The sequence below is a fragment of the Neovison vison genome, chromosome 9 (assembly GCF_020171115.1).
Source record: "Neovison vison isolate M4711 chromosome 9, ASM_NN_V1, whole genome shotgun sequence".
Lineage (NCBI taxonomy): Eukaryota > Metazoa > Chordata > Mammalia > Carnivora > Mustelidae > Neogale > Neogale vison.
The window spans coordinates 20,964,460-20,981,588 of NC_058099.1; the positions used below are offsets into that span (position 1 = coordinate 20,964,460).

The 17,129-nt window shown below is 36.3% G+C and overlaps 1 protein-coding gene across 6 annotated transcripts in view; it reads left to right on the plus strand.

Moving 5' to 3' along the window:
• PTBP3 (polypyrimidine tract binding protein 3) overlaps nt 1-17,129 on the plus strand; it is a 117,067-nt gene that overhangs the window by 94,909 nt on the left and 5,029 nt on the right. For 5 of the 6 annotated variants that reach the window (XM_044265132.1, XM_044265129.1, XM_044265127.1 and 2 more), the window contains exons 8-13: nt 6,591-6,668; nt 9,174-9,313; nt 9,559-9,592; nt 12,109-12,201; nt 13,530-13,746; nt 16,905-16,982. In XM_044265132.1, the coding sequence (XP_044121067.1) occupies nt 6,591-6,668; nt 9,174-9,313; nt 9,559-9,592; nt 12,109-12,201; nt 13,530-13,746; nt 16,905-16,982 (640 nt within the window). Of the gene's footprint in view, nt 1-6,590; nt 6,669-9,173; nt 9,314-9,558; nt 9,593-12,108; nt 12,202-13,529; nt 13,747-16,904; nt 16,987-17,129 lie in introns of those variants that run through there. The other variant, XM_044265131.1, reaches the window with a different exon arrangement.

Below are 17,129 nucleotides of genomic sequence, written 5' to 3' on the forward strand. Positions count from 1 at the left end.
GCAGAAGCCAGATGCTCAGCCTACTGAGCCACCCAGATACCCCTCATCTAGGAATTTTAACTTTCATACTTATTTTATTAAAATCTAAAGTTAACTGATACTGTCCCTTTTCCTTACATAATATAAAAATTTTAGGGCACTTTAACTCCTTTTATCTTCTCTTACCTTCTTCTAACTCATGATATTTGTTATGTTTTAAAATTTTTTATTTTAATGACAATTATTAGTATTGTTTTATGTAATAAATATTCACTTAGATCAAGCCATACATGACTGTAGACTTTTTATTCCTTCTTACAACTCAGATAAGCCATCTGGGTTCACTTACCTTCTGCCTAAAGGATATCCTTTAGTATTCATTAGAGAAGTCCATGGTAGCATATTTGAAGTTTTCATTTGTTCAAAAATGTCTTTATTTTGTTGTCAATTTTTTAAAAAGATTTTATTTATTTATTTGACAGAAAGATCACAGGTAGGCAGAGAGGCAGGCAGAGGGTGGGGGGAAGCAGGCTTCCTGCTGAGCAGAGAGCCTGATGTGGGGATCCATCCCAGGACCCTGAGATCATGACCTGAGCTGCAGGCAGAGGCTTAACCCACTGAGCCACCCAGGTGCCCCTTTACTTTATTTTTTTAAGCTTACTTATTTTTTAGTAACCTCTACACCCAATGTGGGGTTCAAACTCATGACCCTGAGATCAAGAATCACATGCTGTCCTGAGTGAGGCAGCCAGGCACCCGTGCTGTCAGCTTTAAAAGAGTTTTCCTACCACAGCGTTCTAGATATTTCTAGATATAAAATATATATCTAGGTATATTTATTGTTCTTTTCAGGCAGTGTATTAAATCATTTGATGATGTCTGGTTTTCATTTTTGCTCTTAGAAAGTCAGCTGTATCAACCAAACTACTGCTTTTTTCTCTCTGGTTATTCTTCAGATATTTTCTTCATCTTTGATGTCTTGTAGTGATATGTCTAAGGATTTATTTACTCTGATTGGAGCTTTCTTGGGCTTATTGATTTGATGGATTGTTGCCTTTTATTGGTTCTAGAAATTATCTTTTCATATATTTTCCCTTCTCACTGTTTCTTTTCTTACTTTGTAGAGCTTTGATTTGACCTGTTATACTGTCTTAACTGTATTTTGAGTGTCTCAGGGTTTTTTTCATATTTTCTGTTTCTTTATTTCTCTAAGCTCCATTCTGCATAATTCCTTAGGGCCTAACTTTGATTTTACAAATGGTCTCTAAGCTGTTGCTAATCTAATCTAATCTGTTGTTAAATTTGTCCAGTAATTTAGAGTTTAATAATTGTGTTTTTCATTTCTAGAAATTTTATTTTGTCCTTTTTTTAAAGTGTCTCCTGCTCTTCAGATATTTTTTGGCATATCTTTTATTTCTTCAAGTGTACTATTTAAAATCTTCATCTGATAATTCTTTTTTTTTTTTTAAGATTTTATTTATTTGAGAGAGAGAACGAGAATGAGCGAGCATGAGAGGGGGAAGGTCAGAGGGAGAAGCAGACGTCTTGCTGAGCAGGAAGCCTGAGGTGGGACTGGATCCTGGGACTCCAGGATCATGACCTGAGCTCAACTGAGCCACCCAGGCGCCCTCATCCGATAATTCTTATGTCTAAAATCATAGCATTTATATCTCTCTATTAGATTTTTTTTTCTTCCCTCCTTCCCTCCATCCCTCTTCTTTCCTTTCCTTTCCTTTCCTCTCCTCTCCTCGCCTCCCCTCCCCTCTCCTTTCTCTCTCTCTTTCTTTCTTGTATTCATTTTACTTAGAGAATTAATTACATGAATTCTTTGAGGCTTGGGATTGTGGTATACTCCTCCAGAGAGAATTTGTCTGAAACACTAAAGGCTCTGCATTTGGGACCAAATGCAGATTTAGACCATTTCAGTCTAAATCCACAACTTCATTTTTTATTTTGGATTCCTAAGAAATATGAATTTGAGCTGCAAATTGGCAGAACTTGCATTTGGTTAGAACTTTTCAGAAATTTTTTTGTTCCTTCTTTGCTAGACACAAAGACACCTTTTCTTACAGTCTTCTCTGCCGGTGAGATGAGTAGGTTATTTAGGCATATACTTTTAGATTAATGCCATAAAGATGGCCTATTGACTTGCTTCCTTGAGCCAATCCTAGAATTTGCATCTTGTCTACTACCCTTTGAGGCTGACAAAACCAAAGCTCTGTTTTTTGGGGTTAGGTTTTTTTACCTGGTTATTCCTTTTTTTTTTTTTTTTCAATTATTTTTTAAATTAACATATAATATATTATTTGTTTCAGGGGTACAGATCTGTGATTCATTAGTCTTATACAATTCACAGCACTCACCATAGCACATACCTTCCCCAGTGTCCATCACCCAGCATTCCCTCCCTCACACCCCGGTTATTCTTTATCATTTTGTCAGCTGTTAGATTTTTTTAAAGATCTTTTCACTCGTTCATTGGGCATTTTCTGCATTAAGGATAGTCTATATTATTTAATCTGCCACTGTATTCACATTTTCTAAAAACACTGTGGTTGTGCTTTTTTTTTTTTTTTTGTAGTACACACTCCTCATAATATTTTAAATGGCTCTATAGGTTAGAAAGTGACTCGTGGGACGCCTGGGTGGCTCAGTTGGTTAAGCAGCTGCCTTCAGCTCAGGTCATGATCCCAGCGTCCTGGGATCGAGTCCCTCATCGGGCTCCTTGCTCGGCAGGGAGCCTGCTTCTGCCTGCCATTCTGTCTGCCTGTGCTTGCTCTCTCTCCCTCTCTCTCTCTGACAAATAAATAAAATCTTTTTAAAAAAAAAGAAAGTGACTCGTGAGTTATTTAATCATTCTCTAATTTGGATAGTAAGCTTTTTTCTTTAGAGCTTTGCTGTTACGAATATTACTGATAGATAAACTGATTTCATTGGTAAAAATATTCACGATTTTTATTGCCTTAATTCCTGTTGTGGTGGTATATTTTCCAAATGTAAAATATCTATTCTTGGTCATTCAAATCTTGAGTCTTTATAAAGGTTTGTATAATGTTTTCATAAAGATACTAATTCATTGTCTTTGAAGGTTACTTTGCTAAAATGCTTCTGTGTCTACTGGAGGAGTATATATTAATGGAAACTGTCAATGATACTTCTGTCAGGTTTTTTTTTTTAAAGATTTATTTATTTAGGGGCACCTGGGTGGCTCAGTGGGTTAAAGCCTCTGCCTTTGGCTCAGGTCATGATCCCAGGATCCTGGGATCGAGCCCCGCATCAGGCTCTCTGCTCAGCAGGGAGCCTGCTTCCTCCTTTCTCTCTGCCTGCCTCTCTGCCTACTTATGATCTCTGTCTGTCAAATAAATAAATAAAATCTTAAAAAAAAAAAAGATTTATTTATTTATTTGACAGACAGAGATCACAAGTAGGCAGAAAGGTAGGCAGACAGAGGAAGAAAAGCAGGCTCCCTGCTGAGCAGAGACTGATGTGGGGCTCGATCCCAGGACCCTGGGATCATGAACTGAGCCAAAGGCAGAGGCTTTAATCCACTGAGCCACCCAGACGCCCCACTTTTGTCAGGTTTTAACAAATGTTCTTATTAATCATATTTTACTTGGAAGAAATTACTTAAAATTTATCCCTGTTAATTGTTTGACAATTTTTTTCATTGCTGTTTAGCATTCTGTGATACTTCCCTCAAAATCTTTCCTTATTTTAAAAAAATGTTTTTCCCTTTCTTCTCTAAAACCTACCACTAGTCTTCTTCCCCACAACCTCACAATCCCCCCATAGTCATCTGTTATTAGTTTTTTTGTGTTTTAAAAATACCTCCTTGGGGCACCTGGGTAGCTTAGTTGGTTAATGTCTACCTTTGGTTCAGGTCATGATCCAGGGTCCTGGGATCAAGACCTGCATCAGCTCCCTGCTCAACAGAGAGCTGCTTCTCCCTCTGCCTGCCCCTCCTCTCTCTGTCAAATGAATAAATAAAATCTAAAAACAAAAAACAAAAACCTCCTCACCCCCTGCACATCTCAGTGGTTTATAGCAATTAACATGTATTTCTTCACGCTACTGACATTTATGCAGCTGTGAATCCATTCTTGCAACAGCCTTTCACGTGTATTTCACGTGTATCCAGGGCTCAGGCCAAAAGTGTCACCGCATTTGAGAAGTGACATTCTTGTGGCAGAGAGTAAGAAATAGAAGAGCTGGTGTAAACCCATAGTGCCTCTCGAAGCTTCTGTGTAGAGAGGGTGGTATATGTCATATCTGTGTACTCACATGATTTTAAGTGCAGTGGAAATTGCATAAAAATATGTGGTACTGGGGGCGCCTGCGTGGCTCAGTTGGTTAGGCATCCAGCTCTTGTTTTTAACTTAGGTCATGATCTCAGGGTGGTGAGATCAAGCTCCTTATCAGCTCTATGCTACAGGTGGAACCTGCTTAGGATTCTCTCTCCCTCTCTCTTTCTCTTAAAAACAAGTGTGGTATTTAAGTCACAGTACTAGCCAGAGTATATCACGGAAGGGACAAGTAAATACTTGTCAACAGTAATATAGTCTGCTGTATCTCTCATGTTTAACTTCCTGGTGTAAATTTTCATAATTACTCATACCCATATTGAAGCTTCTTTGTGAAGTCTTCCTTTATGTCTTAAATATAGTTATTTCTGTTTTAAAAAATGAATAATTTTATCTGTGTTCTTGAACGTACTTGAATGTAAGTTTATCAAGGACAGATTCTTGTCTGCTTTGTTCAGTGCTTCCTCAGCAATAGAAGAAAGCTTGATTCACAATGTGCTTTCAGTAAATGTTATGTTTCTCTTCCTATTTCATCACTTCTTCTGTCACTTACCTCATTTTTTTTAAGATTTTGTTTATTTATTTGACAGACAGAGATCACAAGTAGGCAGAGAGAGAGAGGAAGGGAAGCAGGCTCCCTGCTGAGCAGAAAGCCCTATGTGGGGCTCCATCCCAGGACTCTGGAATCATGACCTGAGCCGAAGGCAGAGGCTTAACCCACTGAGCCACCCAGGCTCCCCTACCTCATTTTTTCTCTTTTCATTCATTGTCAGTTTTCCTTGCTTGCTCTATCCCTGAAGTCTTTTAATGACTATACATTTTCTTTAATTATTTTAATAAACCATAACTGCATATTTAAAGAATTCTGTTAACTCTTTTTAATGAAGAGAATAAACTTTTTGAGCTGTTAGCTCCTCTGGAGAATATAGCCTACGTATTTCTTCCCATAAAATGCTCATCACCCTCTCATTAAAAAGAGAAAAGCAACACTCCCCTTGACTCTTAAAATCTGACTTCTCACTATTGTTCTAAAATTTCTTATTACATTTCTCATTCTCTTTGACTTTTATTGAGCCCCTACCCACTTAAACGCTGTTCCTCTAGATCTGAGAAATTATAATTCACTGTTCTGTTTTTTCTTTCCAAGTCTGTTCTCTTTTTTCTTAGAGTATTCTTCCTTCCTCTACCACTTAAGTGTACTATTACTCCCAGGCTCTATTTTTAACTCTCCATTTTTTTGTCTTCTCTTGTATGTATGTGTTTCTTAGGGTGAATGCTCAAGCAGGAGGGGGGAAGTAGGGAAGTAGGGAGGAGCAGGAGAAGGAGAGGGCCAGAGAGGCTCCATCCAGCATGTGGGGCTGGATCTCAGGGCCCTGAGATTTTGACCTGAGCTGAAATCACGAGTCAGACCCTTAACCCGTGGAGCCACCCCAGGCACCCCATCCTCTGTCATTTTTAGTGGAATTCTCATTCATGTGGTTTTCACATTTGTTTCTACATAGATGATTTATGAATCTGTGTCTTAACACTAGTTAATTTCTGAATTTGCCTTACTTCCACTTGTGTCTTGCCATCACCTCAATCTTGACATGTCCAAATCAAATTGTTTCCTACTAGTATTGATTCCTCCCATTGGAACTAACTCCTGTTTCTGTTGCTGGTGCATAGTCACCAGGCTTCTGAAAGAAAACGGAAGGATACCAGCATTTGTTTGGCATCTGGGATACACTGAGCACTGTGCTTTTCAATTACATCATGTCCAGCTCAGGTTTTATCTCCTGAAAAACCTTCAAACAATCACAGTGGATCCTCTGTGGTCCCTTCTTAGACCACTTACAGTATTTTGTGTTTAAACCACTAGATCCTCAGTATATAAATTTCCAATAATTTATATTTTTTTCTTTGTAAGCCTTTCAAAAACAGGGATTTTTATTTCATATTTTCATCAAAACAGTACTCTCTAGGTACAGTACATTTTAGTAAATATTTGACATTTTTGACAGAGAAACTGTGCTCTCAGTAAGGGTATAAATCTCAACCTCAGTAACAAAACTTAAAAAATGAGAATGAAATAACCAGTAACACAAAACTAAACAGCAAAGCTGGACTCGTGAACCTCGGACCCAGCTGAAAGGGGTTAGCCTCTAGAAGGGGCAGAGGCTCTTCACGTATACAGTAAGAAGCACCTGTTGAACAAATCTTAATAGTATCTCTTTATGAATAATATACCATCATGAGGGTTTTTTATATTGCTTGATAACCATATTTATAGAGGTAGAATTATTTACTTTAGCTTCTCTTCCCCACTAGGTGCACCAGGTATAATTTCTTCACCCTATGCAGGGGCTGCTGGATTTGCCCCAGCCATTGGATTTCATCAAGCTACAGGTGATTTTTTTAAAGTTGAATTTGAAATGGTTTTGTCATCATCTGTATGTTCTAGGAACTTATCAAGATGAAAAATAGCACCATATTCGAAGGATTTACAATAAAAGCGTTATGTATATCAACCACAGAAGTGGCTCATCTTAGGGATTCCTGGGTGGCTCAGTCGGTTAAGGGTCTGCCTTTGGCTCAGGTCATGATCCCAGAGTCCTGGGATTGAGTCCCACATCGTATGATGCTCAGCTTCCTTGTCCTTATGAATAATTCCCTGTGGTTCCATTTCCAGCCCCCCAGGTTCCAGTGTATGTTCTGTATCATTTTTATTATTGGTTCAGATTATGATAGGTTGACTGTACTAAGTAACCTTACATTTGCCCTTTAGATTCCTGTATAAAATGTATAAACTGCTTATGTCTTTGCTGATAAGCTTATCAGTTGCACGTTGGACAGACCTGTGTCTTACTTAATTTGTGTTCTTAATGCCTTTGATGGCTTTCAGTACATTCTATGCAGTCAGTAAACACTTCAGTTATTTTTGTAAAAGATTTTATTCATTTATTTGAGAGAGGGGGAGAGAGAGAAAGAGAATGACTGGAGTAAGGGGCAGAGGGAGAAGCAGACTCCATACTGAGCAGGGAGCACAATGCAGGGCGCAATCCCAAGAACCTGAGACCATGCATGACCTGAGCCAAAGGCAAACACCCAATAGCCTGAGCCACCTAGGTACCCCAGTAATTATGCAAATTAATAAATATTTACTATACTGCATATTTGTAAATCTTTTTTATGTCACTGATAGTTTCAGAGGATTGCCATAGAGAGTACACATGCTGCTTGTATTAGGGGATATATAGTTTTTAGCTAATAGAGATAATTAAGAGATAGCATCTGGTTAATATTTTGATAATGACTTCTCACTCTTCCAAATAGTAAGTGAAATGAATTTGATCATAACTTAAGGAAAAGAAGAAAAATTACTTTATGGTTTTGTCTCCAGTGCCTAAAGAAAACACTGAGGTTGCTGATTAAAAGTGATACAGTGTTAATCCTGGTGTACATATTACATTTCCAGTTTCCAACTGATTAATGAGTATAACTCTGTTTTAAATTGCAACATAGATCCTTTCTGTACTAATCTTTATATTTCTGTCCCTCCAATTTGGGGAATTTTAAGTATTCTCTGATGGAGAGGATGACATGTGACTAAAAGGGAAAGAGTAATAAGGTTGACGTTTAAGTTTTATGTTTTTGGTAGTTTTAAGTAATCTTAATGTGTATCTAATTAAATGAATAGTCTACCTATTCCATTAAAACGGAGGCATTATACATTATTTTTATTTATTTGAAGCTCCCCAAAGTTTAATTGATAAACATTTGGAAGTAGTGATATAAGGTTTCCTTCATTTTAGATTGTTCTTTTTCACACACTATGTGTAAATCACTATAGACATTAAGAAGGAGGAAAAAATAGCATAAAGGGGACTCCTGAGTTGCTGAGACTTAAGCTTTAGTAGGGGGATAGATACACACTACACACTTGGTGTAGCCAAATTGTACTGTTGGTGATATAGAATAAATTACAGAAGTTGTTCAGAAGTTGCAGAGTTGGATTGGAGGGATATGGGAAGAGGCCATGTGAAAGACCACTGAATAAAGAGTTCATGGAAAAGTATCCAGCCTGAGAAAGTGGTCTGTAGAGTTTTAAAGCTCAGCAGGATAATGATAGTAATGACCTTATTAGATTGTCAGGCCGAGTAGTCTGAAAGTAAACTTGTTGCAGCTTAATTATGTGATTTGTGGCAAAGTGGTCAGACTCTATAATAAGGAATTTTGAACTTAAAGAATCAATAAATATCATTAAGGAACTGTTTCATTTTACATAAGCTAGAGATTTTACCTTAGTTAAGCTGAGAACACAAATAGTGGGACCTTCTGAAAAAGTGTCAGAAGTGGGACACTTCTGAAAAGTTTGTCATTTTAAGCATAATGTGTAGTGTCAGTAGTCCAGTATTATAGGAAGTCTGCTTCTCCCTTTCCCTCTGCCTTATCCCCCTGCTTGTTCTTTGTCTCTCTCTCTCTCTCAAATGAATAAACAAAATATTAAAAAATATATATGCATATATATTTATCTGATTTTATGGTAGAAACCAAATGAAAAACTACATCTACCTTATAGGGATGTGCTAGAATGTATCTGTTTCAAGAAAAGGAATACTTGCAGTTGATACACCCTCCAGAAGCCTCGTGGCTTTAGGACTAGTGAATTCTGTTGCACTACAAAACATTGTGTTACAAATAATACAGAGTATGATGATGTCAAAGAATAAGGAACTTGACTCCTAGACTAACTCTGTAGGGCAGGAAACTGGCCTTTGATATCCTTATGGTAGATTTGACACATTTTCTTCTATATTTTTGCTTTCATCTTCATTTATTTACTTAAGATATATCCAGTGTTATAATTCCCCAGATAACCAATATATGAAATGCTTTTGATGTTTTAAAAAGGATTATCAGTCCCAGCTGTTCCTGGAGCTCTGGGCCCTCTCACAATCACCTCCTCTGCTGTCACTGGAAGGATGGCTATTCCTGGGGCTGGTGGTATACCAGGAAATTCTGTTCTGCTTGTCACCAATCTTAATCCTGATGTGAGTTTTGAAAGTATTATATAATTTTAGTCTTTTAGGCGGCGGTATAGTAGTTTCTGGAGTGGGGTTATATTCAAATGAAATGTTTACATTTGTTTCAAGGATTTTTATTAAAGTTTATCACTAGTATATATAGGAAAATATAAAATCAATGCTTTAAACAAAGTCAACTGCTGTCTTTACAGGTAAACTTCCTTTAAATTTTTACTTAGACACTTATAATTTGTATTATCCTTTTCAAACAGCTTATCACACCACATGGGCTTTTTATCCTGTTTGGTAAGTTCTTCTTTGCTCTTTTTGATGTCTGTGGTGTGGATTAAATATATTTCATCATTCAGTAATATTTATCAATTACCTCTATGTGCCAAATAGTGTATTTGACACTGAGGGTAGTGTAGGAAGTAAGACTTAGTAATTACAGTTACAGTAGAGTTTTATAAAAAGGGAAATAAAGATTGTAATGGGAACATGGAGATGGGAGACCTAACCTAGCTGAGGGAATCAAAGCTGGTGTACCAAAAGAAATGACAGTTAAGCGGACTTGTGAAAAACGAGTAAGCATTAGCCAGCCAGAAAGAGAGGGCAAGTGTCCTTTCACAGATACTAGCAGTAGATGAGAGGGCTCCTGGAACATGGAAGTGAAGGAAACCCCACCCCCCAGTGGAAAGTATAGGGGAGGCACATGTGCAATATGGGCAAGGTCATAGGAAGAGCTTTGTAAACTAAATTAAAGAGCTTGGTTTTGAACCTAAAAACAGTGGGAAACCATTAAATAGTTTAAAGCAAGGAAGAGGTCAGATGAAATTCAAGTTTTAAAAAATGAGATTGAGGTTTTAAAAGGTTTCCAGGCCTTCTAATATGTACTTCTCTCAGTTAAAGAAAAAAAAAAATTAGCATGTACTCCTAATTTATATATGATTATTTATAAACTTTATCCATCTTTCACTGTACTCATGTACAGTGTAATATGTACAAATATAAGAGCAATACAATAAGTAATACAATAGGTCAGCATTTTAAAGCTTTTTAGTGATGAAAATTTTCATAAAAAACATTAATATATAGTGAGAAGTATGATTTAACATGCTTCATTATTTTCAAAAATCTTTTCCATTTTGATTTAGTATTCCCAGATCTGATTCCAAGTTCACTTGATTTTAGTACTTGATCCTAATGTTTTTCATAACTAAGAAAGATAGCTCATAAAGACAAGTGATTTTAGTGGAAATGTTTCATTGTCACTGTGCCTAATTAAGTATGATACTAATATTTCAGTCTAATCCACTTACTTTTGTTGTACATACCTAGAGAAGCTCCATTTTTTCCTCTTGTTAAATTGGTTGATGTTGAGAACTGTTGGCAGTAGAACTTTTAACAGATGGGTTTAAAACTCACTGGTACTCTTTACTTGGAAGTTTTATTAGGATGGAAAATTGTTTCAAAATTTTGAGTGGATAATTGAATTTTTAAACAGTCTTTTTGAGATAGAATTTATAATCCTACAGTTCACCTGCTTTAGGTATATACATCATTGATTTTTAGTAAATTTACATTGTTTTACACTCTTTACCACAGTCCAGTTTTAGAACATTTCCATCACCCCACAGAGATCCTTCATACTCATTGGAATTACTTTGGAAGTTTTTATTCATGACACGTTCATGTAATTTTCAATAACAAAATTAAGTATTAATGATAAATTTTCACATATCTCTTTAATAGCTAAAGTACATTCTTTCTAAAAGTTAATTTCTTATTCATTTAAAAAATATCACCCTCAGCTTTCAAATTGTATGTGTTATTTTTTAAAGAATATTTGTTTCAGATACTCATCATTTCTAAGAAGGACAGTATGTTTGGAATGCTTGTCTTTTTGTTTTAAATTTTAGAAGTGCCATTCATCTCTAAGTTCAGTTGCTCTTAGGTGCTTGCCCACAAGATAACCAGCACTCTTGTGTGCCTTGAAGATTTTCAGTTATTCTCTCATCACATTACAAATTATAATCATGGTGCTACTTACTTAAGGTTCTTATTTTTATTGTATTGGTGATACCCTGTAGCATATAAACTGCAATGTATTTTGGTATACTGAATTTAAGAAAGAGAGAATACTCTTCTTATTATAGAAATTTTTGCCTGTAATGTCATGTATATATTAAAAATTAGTAAGGTGTAGTTTTTCATATTGGCTTATATAAACAAATCAGTATAAATACGAGTTTGACTATTTTCCCCCTACATCCCAATGAATCATTTTGCCAGTCCTTTGGAATATGGGATCCACTTTGGGGAAGACAGGAATTGGGGTCAGTTAGAAGGCTATTAGGATAGTTCAGGTTTGAAATGATGATGGCAGCTTTGATGGTATTAAGGATGGGAAGAAGTAGACAAATGTAAGAGATAATTTAGGCCATAATGTCAGTGGGTACTAGTGATTGATCAGATGTAAAATTTTAAGGAAAGGGAGAAATTAAAAGATGACTCCCAGGTGTCTGAATATGTGAATGATGATAATATTTATTAGCAGAGTTAGTGAACACTGGAAGCAGGGAGAAGAAAGAGGAGATGAATCTGTTTGGGATGTACTAAATTTGAAGTGTTTATGGGACATCCAAGTGAAAATTATTGAGTAGATCTGAAATAGAAGAGATACAAATTTGGGTTCACACGTATGGAATTGCCCAGAGAATATATATGAGAAAAGAAGCCTTCTTTAAATGTATTTGTAATATTAAACATTACACAGTCGACATTAACATTTTTAATAAAATTGTTTTTGTCTTTTCAATTAGGAGTATATGGTGATGTACATCGAGTGAAGATTATGTTTAATAAGAAAGAAAATGCCTTGGTTCAGATGGCAGATGCGAGTCAAGCTCAGCTAGGTACTGATGATTAATAATAGTAATGATAATCTACCCCTTTTGTATGTGAATTTTCCTATAAAATAAACTTATAGGTAGTAGGAATATAATTTTACTGAAGAGTACCTCTTTATGCAAATGTCTTCATTATTATTTGGACCTGCTTATAGTTTAAGACTTAAAAATACTTATTACTCTTTGAAGTCTGAAGTTCATTCATCTATTTGAACATATTGTTGATGTTGAGAACTATGACTCTAAGGACACCTGGGTGGCTCAGTTGGTAAAGCATCTGCCTTTGGCTCAGGTCATGATACCAGGGTCCTGGGATCAAGTTCCACAGTCGGCTCCCTGCTCAGTGGGGAGTCCAGTTCTCCCTCTGCCTGCCGCTCCCCCTGCTTATGCACGCGCTCTTTCTCTCTCTCTCTCTCTGACAAATAAGTGAATAAAAAAAACTTTGACTCTAGGGTTTTTCCATTAAATATAAACTAATAAATGCAACTTGTTTTATTTAATTTTTGTTCGTTTATTTATTTGTTTTTCTTCCAAATTAAGTTTTCTGCAATTATTTCATGGCTTAAAAGTTTGGGCGAACTTCTTAATGATAGTGCAAGAAAATGGCATTCTGTGGTCTTATTGTTCATTGTTAAAGTGGCTTTTAAAAATATTACTACTTAACTGGGCGCCTGAGTGGCTCAGTGGGTTAAGCCTCTGCCTTCAACTCAGTTCATGGTCTCGGGGTCCTGGGATCGAGCCCCAGCATCGGGCTCTCTGCCCAGCGGGGAGCCTGCTTCCCTCTCTCTCTCTGACTACTTGTGATCTCTCTCTCTGTCTGTCAAATAAATAAATAAAATCTTTTAAAAAAAAATCACTACTTAGATTTTTTTATTTAAAAAAAAAAAAAGTGTTCCCAAGGGGAACCTGGCTGGCTGGCTCTGTTGGTAGAACATGCGACTCTTGATCTGAAGTTTGTGAGTTCAATTCAAGCCCCATGTTAGGCACTTAAAAAAAAAAAGCAAAAACAAAACTGTTGGCTTGAGAGTAAACTACCTTTATTCAGTAACCATTTTCTGAGCAGTTGATATGTTCTGTGCACTATGGAACTGTCTAGCACTCTGCTAAGAAGATAGTTATTTTTTAAAGATTCCCTCTCTTCGGTTGTAGTCAAGTAAAGTCATTTAATACATTTCTGTATGTAAGAGTTTTTTAATTTAAAACCCTTTTAACTTTCAGAACTGACAGTATAATCTTAAGGGACTAAATAAAAGGAATTTGTGATAATCTAGACAAATTTTACAGTGACTCTATCTTAATACACAGACTTTTCTTACTTTCTTTCTATACGCCAGCAATGAACCACCTGAGTGGACAGAGACTCTATGGAAAAGTACTTCGTGCTACACTGTCCAAACATCAGGCAGTTCAGCTTCCTCGAGAGGGACAAGAAGACCAAGGTCTGACTAAGGATTTTAGCAATAGTCCTTTGCATCGCTTTAAAAAACCTGGCTCTAAAAACTTCCAGAATATCTTTCCACCATCAGCTACTCTGCATCTTTCCAACATTCCGTATGTACCTAATTATTTATTATTCATTTAGATGATTCATTATGTTTTGAGAGAGGTAGAAACTCTGAAATTATTCTAATGTAGCAGTTATCCTAGTCATTAATTTCTTGTGATATGGTTTATTTGCCATCATGTCTTAAGGTTATATCTTTAGTCATACACTCTAAAAGTGAAAGGTAAAATTTCTTTCCAAATAGGGAATTAGCAACTAGTTACCTCTCAGTTTTAAAAAGGCATTAAAATAAGTTTGTGCAGGGACACCTGGGTGGCTCAGTGGTTGGGCATCTGCCTCTTGGCTCAGGTCATGATCTCAGGGTCCTGGGACTGAGCCCTGCATCCAGCTCCACGCTCAGTGTGGATGCTTGTCTGCTTGTCTCCCTCTCTCTGCCCCTCTCTCAGCTTGTACTTTCTCTCTAAAATAAATTAATAAATATTTTCTAAAGAAAAGTTTGTATGGAAATATTCCATTGGTACATACTTAATTCATCTCTTTGTATAGAATTAAAGGATTAACGAGCATAGGAAAATCGAATACTTTGTGTCTAAAAATATGGGGAAAATGAAGTTTCTGGTATTTATCTACAAGTTGTAAAGCCATATATATATAAAAGAATTGTTAAAGCCATATATATGTTAATTACTTAAAAGCTAAAATTACTTTATTGTGACCACTCTCTGTTAAGCGGTATTGTAGTAGACTTATTCTTTACTCATCTTCTAACTCAGGAATTAAAAAACTACAGCCCACAAGCCAAAGCCATGTGTTTTTATACGGCCTATGAGCTAAAATTGATTTTTACATTTTTAAATGGTCGGGGGGGTGGGAAGCAAAAGAGAAGTATTTTGTGATTTGAGAAAACTATATAAAATTCAAATTTCACCTTCCAAAAATAGTTTCAGGGCAGATAACCACACTCATTCATTTACATAGTGTCTGGTTGCTTTTGAGCTACAACAGGATAGCTGAATAGTTGCAGCAGAGACTCTGTGACTTAAGATATTTATTGTGGATATTTATTATGGAAAGCGGCTTGTAGTCCTTGATCTAATTCTTGAAATCCTTCACCTTTGAAGATGGCAGTTGTGTATAACTTACTCTAATACATGAAGAGGGAATGAACTTTGGAGAGGGTGGAGTAAAAGCTGTGGGTTATGCTTGTATATGCCTGTGTGAGCGGAAATTGAAAGACTGAGAGAATGGAGAAGGGTAAAATTCTAGAACATTTTGAGAATGAGAATGGGGATGAATAGGAATAGAAAATAACCACTCAAAATAATGTGGAATGCTTAGGCTGCCAGCTAATCTCCGGTTAGGCTACCTGAAGGAACCTTGAATCCGAACTGGACAACAACTCAAACCTCATGCCAGCTAGGAAACTGGAGGAGTCATTTAAGGAAAAACTCGAGATTACATGGACTTAGAAATGTAGCAGCTAATCATTATGGAGTCAGGTAGAGAAACAGCATACTTAGATACCGAGACAGACTCCTGCCACTGTCATTGTTACCTTCTTAAATACATTATCTAGGGGCTGGTCTCAGTTACAACATACAAAAGATGTGTAGGCAGAAGAGGGAAAGGACATTCGTATTTTTTTGAACCGTCTGCCACATTCTGGGCACCATGCTGGTAACTTATATGTGTTACTTAAATGTGTAAGTTACCTCATTTAATCTTCATATAATAACCTTTTTTTAATGTGGTAAGATGTATATGTTATAAAATTGATCATCTTAATCATTTTTGAATGTGCTGTTCAGTGTACATTCACATTTTGTATTCCTGTTGTATAGCCATCACATCTGTCCCATCTACAGATTCTTGTCATTATCCCAAACTGGAGCTCTCTACCCGTTGAACAGTAATTCCCCGTTTCCCTCTATACCCCAGTCCCTGGTAACAACTATTCTGTCGCTGTCAATCCATGCATAGTAAAGTCATTAGTTTCATTTATCAGTGAAACCGAGAGTCTCAGTTTAAGTAGCTTACTCAGAGTCATATACCAATGAATGAGAAATAGAATGTTAACTGCAGATCCAGTCATTGTTCTACCATTTCATCCTTACTGGCTGTCATGAGATGAAATACAATCCTCTTAAGACATTAGGGCAGTTAAATCATCTCATAAGAAATTAGTGAAAGAGGAAAACTGCTGTGTTAGAATAATTTAGTCAGTTGACCCTTATGTATTAGTTATCTACTGCTACATAACAGATTTCCCCAAAACTTAACAGCTTATCAAAATAGTAAATGTTTATTATCTCATATTGTTACTAAGAGTCAGGAATCCTGAAATGGCTTAGCTGGGTTGGTTGATTAAGAGTCTCTCATAAGTTTGAAGGCTTTATTGGGGCCAGAGGATCCACCTCCCAAGTAGTTAACTTACTTATGCCCTTAGTTGCTGACAGGCAGCCTCAGTTCCTTGCCACATGGTCTTCTCCATTTGGCTCAAGCGTCCCCATGAAATGGTAGCTGGTTTCTTCCAAAGCTAATAATTCAAGGAAGGCAGGATGGGAATTACAATGTTTCTCAGCCTTAGAATTCAAACATGTCATTTCTATAGTACCATAAAGGTTGGAGAGGACATCTCTTTGTTATGGGAAGGGAGTATCTAAAGGCCTGAATACTAGGAGGCAATAATAATAGGGACCCACCTTAGAGCCTAGCTCCCATATACATGTATTCAGAATTACCCTAAAAGCCATTGAAAATGTAGAACTCTGGTAGTCTATAGCCAACAAGTTAGAACTGGGAAATAATTATGTAATTTTATATTATTATATTATATATTATATAGTAATATTAATATTACTAATGGGTAATATTAGAAGTAGCTTTGGAAATTCATGAGTTAATTACTGAAGTCAGTGATATGGGTAATTATCCCTTTAAAAGAAATATAGATACATTTTTCTTTTTCTTTATATACCTGTTTATATCTTATGCAAAAGATTTGAGACCAGATTGCATTGCTGAGACATGTATGTGTCAATCTTGAACATCATTCAGGGTACTTCCGAATCATGTCTTCATTGAATGGCTTTATTGTCTTTGAAATGTGAGATACTCTGGAGATTTGGCAGTTGAAGCAGTTAATCTTTGGTTCATGTGAGAATTTGGGCTAAGGTAGTTGATACTCTCTGTGATGTTTTCACAGCCCTTCTGTTACAGTGGATGATCTGAAGAACCTTTTCACAGAAGCGGGATGTTCAGTGAAGGCTTTTAAATTCTTTCAGTAAGTCAGTGCTTTCAAGAAATACATTAACATTATTTCATGTGGTATTCAAATTTTTAAAGTACTTTAATGAAGTCTTTAGAGGGTTGGGAAGAATTGTAGGCAAACTGAATTCTATATACTTTTTGTTTCTTATATTATTTTCAG